Source organism: Rosa rugosa, chromosome 3 (assembly GCF_958449725.1).
Source record: "Rosa rugosa chromosome 3, drRosRugo1.1, whole genome shotgun sequence".
NCBI classification, from domain to species: domain Eukaryota; kingdom Viridiplantae; phylum Streptophyta; class Magnoliopsida; order Rosales; family Rosaceae; genus Rosa; species Rosa rugosa.
The window spans coordinates 36,028,568-36,039,841 of NC_084822.1; the positions used below are offsets into that span (position 1 = coordinate 36,028,568).

General features: G+C 36.4%; 1 protein-coding gene across 14 annotated transcripts in view; it reads right to left on the bottom strand.

Moving 5' to 3' along the window:
• LOC133736805 (zinc finger CCCH domain-containing protein 12-like) overlaps positions 1–11,274 on the bottom strand; it is a 34,433-nt gene that overhangs the window by 15,542 nt on the left and 7,617 nt on the right. For 8 of the 14 annotated variants that reach the window (XR_009859742.1, XR_009859744.1, XR_009859738.1 and 5 more), the window contains 6 exons: positions 10,010–10,150; positions 9,172–9,315; positions 2,621–2,978; positions 2,394–2,529; positions 1,741–2,151; positions 1,267–1,595 (listed from right to left, as the gene is read on the bottom strand). The exons of 2 other annotated variants lie outside the window; for them this stretch is intronic. Coding sequence is in view for 1 of the 12 variants with exons in the window: in XM_062164404.1 (XP_062020388.1) it covers positions 9,301–9,315; positions 10,010–10,150; positions 10,449–10,652 (360 nt within the window). In the remaining 11 variants the exon portion in view is untranslated. Of the gene's footprint in view, positions 1–1,266; positions 1,596–1,740; positions 2,152–2,393; positions 2,530–2,620; positions 3,005–3,938; positions 4,094–8,886; positions 9,316–10,009; positions 10,151–10,448; positions 11,266–11,274 lie in introns of those variants that run through there. 4 more of the 14 variants (XR_009859737.1, XR_009859745.1, XR_009859746.1 and 1 more) reach the window with 4 other exon arrangements.

The following is an 11,274-nucleotide window of genomic DNA, read 5'->3' on the forward strand; positions in this document are numbered from 1 at the left end:
GAAGGTGTTAGTGAAAAGAGAATCAAGCATGCTTTGCTATAATGTTATTTCACATATTAATGTTGCAATATTTGTTGGTTGTGATCAGTCAAATGTTGAGTTTTAAAAGAGAGTATCGAGAATATACTTGCTTTTATGTTTATGTGATTTTTGGAGTTACCGTGTGACTGTGTTGATTGTTTACTTGAGTTATAATAAATATAATTGAATAAATCAACAGTTCTTTCTTGTTTACTCATACGGGCTGTCAAAAGCTCACCGGGTTTTGTGTTGTTGCAACTCCCGGTACACTATTCAAATTGTGTAGCGGGTAGTCTTACAGGTCAGGAGAATCAGGGCAGTGATCGTGCGGTTTAGAGTATTAGTATTAGATTTATAGCATTTGTTTTGTGAGGAGAATTGTGCTCTCTTGAGCTTTATAATTTGTTTTGGTGAGAGTGTACTGTAATAAGTAGCTTGAGGATTTGGTTTATGTAATTATTGAGAGGTGTAATGTGCAGTTGATTTTGAGAAAAAAATTCTGAGATTATAAACAGGGTATTTGAGGTTCATGCTTCGAATATGAATTACTTAAATTCAGAATTCGGGGTGTGACAGTACAACCCCAATTACACAATCGAGAAGTAAATTATGTGATTGAGGACACATGCTCTATTTAGTATTAATATTAAGACTTACCATTTGTAGAACACATTTGTCTTCAATTTTGTAAAATAGTTCATAAACTAGTAAATGTTGTCTTAGAACTTGTAATTACCAAAAATAGGACATTTATTACAATATTTTTGATCATTTGTCCTTACATTCGTAATAATCAATCCAAGAGATGTAACTATTTTCTCAATATGGAACATTACACAAAATACTACCCAGTTACACATTCGAGAACCATATTACGTGAATGAGGACACTTGCTCTATTTGATATGAAATATGAAGATTTACCACTTGTACAACACATTTGTCGTAAATGTTGTAAAATGGTTCATAAATTGGTAAATATTGTCTTAGACCTTGTAATTACCACAAATAGGACAATTATTACAAAATTTTAATCATTTGTCCTTATATTCGTAATAAGCGTTGTCAGAGATGTAATTATTTTCTCAATGAGGAAGATTACACAAGGTACAACCCCAATTATACAACCGAGAAGTAAATTATGTAATTGAGGACACATTTTGGTATTAATATTAAGAATTACCATTTGGAGAACACATTTGTCTTCAATTTTGTAAAAAAAAAAAACGACCTAATATCTAAAACAACAAGGCAAACCATTAATATTTAGAATGTGAGCAGACAAAATAAGAGCATGCCAAGTCTAGTTATATCAAACACGTTCAATTTAACAGATTTTGCTTGCTGATTTACAAAGATTCAAATTTCAATCTCGTAGTTTTTAGTTCTTCTTGTCTAGGAAGGAACCTCTCGGGGAACTTATATCCTGTCAAGGAGGTGTCGAGCAATATATATACTGCTAGGATGGAATATCTCGTGTAGCGCTATATATCTTATCTAGGAGGAAATCAGCTCCATCAGCCTCCATTCATTTATTAAGGGTGATGACCCAAAATACTTGTACAAAAGTACATCCTACAAAAAAGACGTGTATGTTAAGACCTGTTAACAAACATAAGACATATGAATTGCATATACACTAATCATAGATGGTATATATAGCCAAAGAAATTGAAAGTAAAATAAATAGAAGAATCTTTCGAGGTAGATGAATACGTACCTAGGACAACAACACGAATCCATATATCATCAACGGCTTTTGTATGATAAGTGTAAACAAACTAAATGATAGACATTGTAACCACCTGGAACTCGAGCCCCTTGCACTCCACAATAGTAAGAACAAGAGCTTGTTTCCCAACAGAGTTAGAAATTTCCTTTTGAACACTAGCATCACGCACCAAGATGACCTGCTCAGCTCCAAATCCAACAAAATTAGTAGCACTACTCCCAAATAACTTTACGATCATATCTTCATTTTCTCTAGATTGAAGCAACACTGGAGCTTCCCCATGTACAGGACTTGTTTCAGGATTCAGATTATCATTCAAACACTCTGATTGCAATTCCCATCCAATTTGAATTCCCATCCAAATTACCAAACTGTTTGCAGTTCAGTTACCATCCAAAACTGGCAAAACAGATGCCAAATTTCAAAACAGATACATGACCAATACAGATATACAAATAACGGCAAAATAGCTCAATCAAAACAGCCAATAAACCAACTTATCAACAGGGCAACAGGCAACAGCTCGATCAACTAATGGAGATATTCAGAAATGCAGCAACTTGAAGCTCAATCAATTTAATGGTTTTAATCATACAATTTGATTATACATTCATACAAATATACAATACCCAGCAACTTACCAAGCTTGAAGAGTGAAACCCAGAATGTAAGTGAAAACCCAGAAATCGAACCCAGAGTGTAAACAACAGTTTCTGGCTTTCTGCTTTGCTGCTTGAGGAAGAAAGCAACCAAGTTGGAGACTTCAAGGCTATTCAACTGAAAACCCAGAAAGTAGTGGAGATGTTCATGAGATACAGATCGATTGAAAAGTCAAAACCCAGAAATTTCGATAAACTATATGACTTACCACCGTTAGTCCGTCACCGTCGGGTATAGAAAGGGCTGTCGACGCCTCGACGGTCAAGGAGAGAGGCTGAAGAGGACTGGAGGAGCAGTGGAGTGGAGGGGCGCGGTGGAACAGAGGGAGACTGAGGCAGAGTCGCGCAGAGAGAGAGAGAGAGAGAGTCGTGGTAGCACAGCGGAGCGGAGGAGCGCCGCGCACGGAGGCCCGACGTTGGAGGCACGGTGACGAACTGAGAGTGACGGCGAAACGGGATACCTTCTGAATAGGTCAGCTTGTTTCGAATTTCCATGACCCTTGGATATATTACCGATCCAACGGTCACAAATATTCACAAAACACCCGGTATGGGATACCCCCAGTACTGTAGAATTTTCCAAGTAAATATAACTGAAATTGTGTGTGGACAAATTAATATATATACATAAATATATATATATAAATATATATATATATATATATATCTATAATTAAACTTGAAAGTAATTGTGCAATAAAGGTACTGCAAATTAAACTTGAAAGTAAATGTGCAATAAAATAAAGGTACTGCAAATTAAACTTGAAAGTAAATGTGCAATAAAAAAAAGGTACTGTAAATTAGAAGTAGTAAAAGAATATTAGTTAGTAGTCAAAGAGTTAGTAGTCCTCTTTTCATAGTATTAGAAATCTTAGTCCGAAGTGTCCATTGGTCAATCAAAATAATAGTACCAAGTACTGTCAACTTTCTGTTTTTATAACTTGTTCAATTCATGTCCGAAATAGTCAAGTGAAGACACCAAGTCATAGGATTTTTCATAAGGAATTCAATGGAATAAGTCATGTAGTCCAGATCAGAGTGATATAGTCCATAAATGGTAAAAGAACCATAACAGTGCTGAAACCGATATTTTTGAAGCTGACCTTTGATGTTTAAGTCTTTACGTACTGTGTATTTTACCATTACTTCTAAAACTTTCCAGAATAAAAGTAGAGGTCCTAAGCTTCAAATTGATATAAAGTTTGTAGAAAATGGATAAGAAATGAGGGAGATATGAATTTTTGAAGTTGTAATGGCGGTATGAGATTTCCAGCGAGTTTAAAAGTTGAAAACTTTGATTAGCCATAACTTCTTCATTTCTTAACCTTTTTTAGTGATTCAAAAGCCTAAACTGAAGGATTTTTCATGAAGAAACTTAAAATATAATTAGTTTTGACAAGATTAACTTTTATCAAACACGAAAATATATGACTGCAGCAAAACAGATTCTTTTCCATTTTATCATCGGTTATGCACTTTGATAAATCTTAAAGGCAAAAGAATATAAAAATGTAATCATGTACTTACTTAAGAAACTCAGAGATGGAGTGAATATTTTGATCTTGGATCCAAGCTTGGATTCTTTGAGAAAAACAAAGGGAGCTTCTTAAAAGAAAAGGATGAAGGATTTGTGAGGTGAGTTTTCTCTACAACTAAGACTTCCAAATCAGTTTTGCACTTGATCTTAAGGCTTGAAGGAAAAATGATTCAGCTTCACGTTTATAAAGACTAGAAAGATGCATTAAAAATCAATTCTCACTTGACTTGTAAGTCAAAAGTGAGTTGGAAGTCTACAAAGCATTTACAAGGAAATTTCCAAGGAATTTCCAAGAAATGTTATGGTTGTTAGAAAGAAAAATCAGATTAGTTCTTCTAGATGTATTGGCATTTGAATCATGTATACATATATACACATAGATATACACATAGATACACATTTTCTCAAACTAATACGAAGATTGATATGTCATTTCGTAAGATTCAAAATATGTGTTAGCAATAACTAGTACTAAAATGACATGCATCACAAAAATAATATAGGTAATAGTATTGGGCTCAATAACAAATATCGAGTGTATACAAGAAATACGAACTAAGGTATTTTAGTAAATTCCTAGAACTCTATTATAACTTGTAAGTATAGCATGTGGTATCATCGGTTTCTAAACGGGAAAATAAATGCTTAGAAGATACTTGGATTATTTCTAAGTTTAAGGTATCTTAGAGTGCTCTACAGTGATACTAAGTTTCGGGTTATTACACTTATGGATATAAGGACTCCATTTTCAGAGCTTTTAGGACACAATTTGTGTGTCCTTGTATAGAAAAGAGAATACATATTAGATAATATGAGGATGCAATTTAGATGTCCTCTTGTGGATATAAGGACACCACGACTAAAGCTTTTAGGACACATAAACTATGTTCTCATATAGATAAGAGGACACATTTCAAGTGTCTTTTGTTTGGGACTGATGATGACTACCGAATATAAGGACATAGTTTCAATGTCCTTAAATCATGTTTTTGTAGTAGTGAATTCGGCGTTAGGTGCTTAAAATCCACCGAGACCGTGTCCTGGGTGTGACAGTTTTGCACAATATCAGCAAAAGGTGGCAGAATGGTTTCTAAACTAGTCAACAAAGGCAATTGCAGTCGCTTTTATGAGTTGAATAATCTGAACATCATCCCACTCCTCGACTATGTTGTAAAAATTTGGGTTTTTTTTTTCCTTTGTAAAATTGATTAAAATAGAAAATAAATTTGGTAAAATAAAAGAAAGAAAAGTTAAGATAAAAATAGATAGGCTAATATATATATATATATATATATATAGTAAAATCAAATTGAGAAAACAAGCCTGGTATGGTGAAGCACGTCAAAAGACGCTGTCTTAAAGCCTATGTAGCCTCCCTACGTGCAGGTGCTGACGGTCTACAAGACTCCAATATACAACCCCAATACACGCAACCAAAGGTTTGCTATGAGCACATTCACAGTCGGATAGAATCTCCAAGTCACAGAACCGTTGCCCAAAATAATAGTAAAATATGGAAGGTAGTAATCGAAGTGATAGTATGCAAATGAGGGGTAGAGATAACCCTTTTGTTGTAAACAACTTGGGGAACATTGTTACCTTTTATAGGCTCCAATTATCTCATGTAACCTCCATCATAAAAGACACCATAAAATCAGAAAATTAAATCCCAAAATGAAACTCCTATAACCCCCAAATAATTATAGGATTAAAAGCATAAGTAACAAATTGAAAATTGAAAATCAAATTAAAGATTTTAAAATCTTTTAAAATACCAACAGACTATACCCCACAAGTATAATTATTTTAGTTTGGATAAACTCGATATGACACCTGGTGAGATTTCTTGAAGTGACCAACATTCTGCCAAATCTAACAACTTTAGATTGCACAAGTATTTGAATTGCTCATGTACACGCTCTATGAGAGATCTACATAGGTGGAGTATCGTGAGTGTCCGTAGCTCCCCAGTCATAAACATTGTTTCTAATCCGAGTTTTAAACCCCTTAGACACAGTGTTTGAATGTTTCTTATAAGTAGCAGAAGTGATCTCAATTATGTTTTACACCAAGTATCATAAAGAACTGAGCTGTCTTAGACCTTAAGATCTTCCACTCCATTCAATGTGCCTAGTGTGTCCACATCAGACCTCTCTTCATCATTTGCGCGTGACAACAACAAAAACTCATGGGTACTTTTACTAGCTGTCAGTGAAGTATAAATGTATACACCACTATAATTTATTGGGGTGCAGAAAATTGTTGAGTTATTCTTCTTCTTCTTCAGCCCTTGTTGGCTTGATCAGTTGACTCCACCGAAATACTGAATCACTGATGTTAAAGAGGTTTGCTGAATCTAAGCTCTCTTATGATATGTCTCCTACAACTTTTCCAAGAGTCAGGGTCTCCATCATCCTCGACATCAATGAAGTAGTGGAGTAGTTTGAGAAAGAGATATAAGCAACTAGTAGAAGATGAATGTGTGTTTTGTGTTGGTGCAATATGAGCTTTGTCCCAATTATCAAATATCCCTCTCTGAAAAGCACAAAGTTTTCTGACTAGCAAACCGAAAAAACAGCATAATGTTTGTTTCAATATAATTAAATTTCTCTTGCAGATATAAGAATCTAATGTCATTGCTTATTAGGTTGAATGGTTAATGACTTAATTATATTGAAACAAACATTATGCTGTCTTTTCGGTTTGCTGGTTAGAAAACTTTGTACTTTTCAGAGAGGGATATTTGATAATTGGGACAAAGCTCATAACTAGCATTCTTAAACAACTCCACTACTTCATTGATGTCGAGGATGATGGAGACTCTAACTTTTAGAGAAATGGTAGGAGACATTAAGCTCTTATGATGATTCAGCAAACCCATGCACAAATTCAAATTCATAGACAAATTCAGCAAACCCAACCTAGAAATCAAATTCACGTTTACACTTACACACAAATTCAGCAAACCCACAAATTCACGTTACACACCCAATTCAAGATACCAAAAAAATCCCAGTACCCAAAAATCAAAAAGGGTTTAGCTAATTAGCTTTAACAATTTCAATTTAGGTTTTATGAATTGGTTATCTGAATACTCTTTAGCATCGGTGATTCTGTATTTCGGTGGAGTCAACTGATCAAGCCATCAAGAGCCGAAGAACTAAAGAAGAAGAATAACTCAACAATTTTCTGCACCCAGCGAATGCGAAGTTCCGAAGTTGACCTCAAAGACACATTGAAGATCAGAAACTTCCAAAAAAAAAAATTGGAATATAAATTCGTGATCAGAATTCAGAACAAAGCATTAGTTTTCTATAAGCGTAGAGGAAGAGAGAGATACTTGGAGTTTTAGTTTTCTGCTGGAGGCCTAGAGCTTGGAGACGAAGAGGAGAAGAAGGAGAAGAAACGGCGGTGGGGCTTGAGAAAGGGAAAGAGAGTTAAAAAAAAACAGATGTACAATAGCCCAAAAACCTCAGTGAGGCTTGAGCCCAACCATCTTTGTATCTGCATCCGCCCCTGCTGCTTGGGGTTTTAGCTTTGCTTGGTGAGTGTTAATATGATGATGGCATTGATGGTGATGCCTCACATATAGTGATGATGGGCATTTATTTAATATATGCCAGTTGATAGACATTGAGAAAAATTCAACATGGTTCTTGCTATTACAATGGTGTAGAGGTGGCAAATGGGCCACTAAGCACGAGCACGGCACGGGCCCGGCACGGCCCAAGCCCGTTAGTGGCCCGGCACGACCCGAGCACGTTAGAATAACTGGTCGGGCTGGGCCTAAGAATATTGGCCCATTGGCCCGGCCCGAGCCCGTAATGGGCCCGGCATGGCCCGAGCACGACATATTGTGGGCCGGCCCATTACAAACACAAAATTTCATTTTGTTTTTAAAAATATTAAAAAACTACAATGATGAGATTTGAATATGAGACCTTTTATTTAAAATATCATGACAATTCCACCAATGCTTTCTTTTATATTGTCAAAATAATGAAACAAAACATTATATCCTTGTTTTGACATAAGTATTTTTTCTAAATATTAAATATATGTTTATTAATAAAGACTAATCTCATAATAATACAACTATAGAATGAAGGAAAGAATAATAGATACTAAATCTTCATTATATTAATAAAGATTAATCTCACAATAATATACTAAAAACAATATATTTTGAGTTTTTCTTTCTTTCTTTCTTATAGTGGAATATAAAAAATTATTTGAAATCTAATCTTAAAAAACTAAGATTAAGAAAAAAGTTGTAGAACTTAATTTATTTTAATTTTCTAAATAGTTAAATAAAATTAATTTTTATTCGTTTAAATTAAGATTTTTAAATCGTGCTTTATAGTGGGTAGGCACGAGCACGGCCCGTTATTGACCCGGCACGAGCACGGCCCGACACGATATGGGCTCGGGCCATGGGCCGGGCCGGGCTTAATGTTTAAGTAAATGGGCCGGCACGAGCCCGGCACGATAATAAATGGGCCGGCCCAAGCACGGCACAAAGCACGACTAGGCCCGCTTAAAATGGGCCGGGCCGGCCCGTTTGCCACCTCTACAATGGTGTATACATATATACTTCACTGACAACCAATAAAAGTACTCATGAGCTTTTGTTGTTGTCACGCGCAAATGATGAAGAGACGTATGATGTGGACACGCTAGGCACATTGAATGGAGTGGAAGATCTTAAGGTCTTAGACATCTCAATTCTTTATTATACTTGGTGTAAAACATACTTGGGACACTTCCGCTACTTATGAGAAACATTCAAACATTGTGTCTAAGGGGTTTAGAACTCGGATCGGAAACAATGTCTATGACTGGGGAGCTACGGACACTCACGATACTTCACCTATGTGGATCTCTCATAGAGCGTGTACTTGAGGAATTCAAAAACTTGTGCAATTTAAAGTTGCTAGATTTGGCAGAATGTTGATCACTTTAAGAAATCTCACCAGGTGTCATATCAAGTTTATACAAACTAGAAGATATTGTACTTGTGGGGTATAGTCGAGGAGTGGGATGATGACTTCATTAGAACTAATACTAATGTGACAAAGGAGAAGGGGAAAAAACAATGTGCGTGTGTGACTTTTTTTTCTTTTTGAGAGTAGTGTGTGTGACTTGAAAGAGTAGAAAAATTAAGATCAAAAGTATACTAAAGGCAAAGCAACCTCAACACACTATCATAGCACACAAATATACCTTCAGTGGATTCCACAAAAGATGACGAGACTTTTATGCATGGAAAACAATCAAACCTGCCATCCTCAGCTCTCAAAAGGTCAAAGTACATCAACGCAACAAATGCAGTGACTTGCAGAAAGAAGTCCATCAAAACAGCAAGGGCTACAAATTAAAGAAAGGTAAAATTAGATGATGTACTAACAAAACTCACTACTAGCAAAAGTAGCAATACACACAGATTTTAAACCTACTGACTTTCACACTGATAAAAAATCTGTGGGATTTGATCTTTAGCTACAGACATCAGTGTGAGATGATCAACTGGATCCTACAACGCACATGTTGCCAATATTACCCACTGAAATCTGTGTGACATAAAGTTTCTCACTGATATCCGTGTGTCCCAAATATTAAACAGATACTGACATCTGTGGGAAAAGTTCTACACACGGATATATATGTGTAATAACAAAAATATAATTTATTAATTACTTTTATATAGGTAGACATCTGTAGCAAAGGTTTTACACACAGATATCTGTGTCTAATAACAAAAAAATATTTATTAAACTATTGTATATTCATAGATATCTGTAACAAAGGTTATACACACAAATATCTGTGTCTAATAACAAAAATATGATTTATTAAATAAAGGGCAAATTACTGGTCACACCCTCATCTTTTTGGGATTCGACAGTTCAGTCCCTCATATCGTAATTTTAACAAGTAACTCCTCATACATTCAAATTTCACACAATTTGGTCCAAAATGACCATTTTACCCCTCACTTCCTTTTTTTTTTTTTCCTTCTTCTCTCTCTCTCTCTCTCTCTCTCTCTCGGCAACCATCTTACCAAGATGCATTCCGACACGGTCATGATACCCATCAACGAGTGTCGTAGAAAGATCGACGGGTCCAGTAGAGGATTCTCCACCGCATGGTCAACTGGAGCAAAGGCGGTCAACGAACACAGAGGGTTCTTGAACCCCATGAGCTGCAGATCAAGAAACGAAGCCATCAACTACACAGATCTTATTAACCACCCTAAAAAAAACCCATAAACTCAAAACATTTCTCCCACAATGAGTTAAAAATCCAATGAACTAGTGATCAAATTACATCAATATCACAAGCAAACGTGATCAAATCTGCATACTAACAGACAAGATCAAACCAAAACAGAATAGAAAACCAAACAAGCACATTCGGAATCAGGCGAAAACAATCTAATCAGGCCTTAAACAGAACCAATTGAAGCAGTGAAAAAAGGGGGTAGTTCAACAAGAATTTACCGCAATATGATCACGGGGGTGGTTGTACCGACACCTCGAGCCGCAACCACAAATCCCAGTCCTGAGATAGTAACTGCAATCGGCCTCCTCGGGCATTTCCGGGTACGATTCTCTGGGTCCGAAACCCGATCGTTCTTGTACCGTTCGACGAGGCGACCCGCACATCGGATCGGCGACCGGAATTCGAGTCGGGGGCGGGAGCATGGAAATTCGGGTCGAAGAAGTCCTTGACTCCGGGAATGATCAGCAAGTAGTCGTCGTAGATAGGTGAGGCGACGGTTGTGACCCTGACACCGTTAAGCGAGAGTCTGCAGCTAGAAGGTAGCGAGGTGACGAAGAGGGAGCTGCCAGAGGGGGCATCTGGATCTTGGTGCCGGCAGAGAGGATTTTAAGGTTTGGAGAGGGAGAGCGAGAGGGGAGAAGTGGAATTGGAGGAGAGAGAGGGAGGGCTGGCCGGCTCTGATCTAGGGAGGAGTGGTGTGTCTTTGCCGGAATAGGGGCTGTAATAACCCGAAACTTAGTATCACTGTAGAGCACTCTAAGATACCTTAAACTTAGAAATAATCCAAGTATCTTCTAAGCATTTATTTTCCCGTTTAGAAACCGATGATACCACATGCTATACTTACAAGTTATAATAGAGTTCTAGGAACTTACTAAAATACCTTAGTTCGTATTTCTTGTGTACACTCGATATTTGTTATTGAGCCCAATACTATTACCTATATTATTTTTGTGATGCATGTCATTTTAGTACAAGTTATTGCTAACACATATTTTGAATCTTACGAAATGACATATCAATCTTCGTATTAGTTTGAGAAAA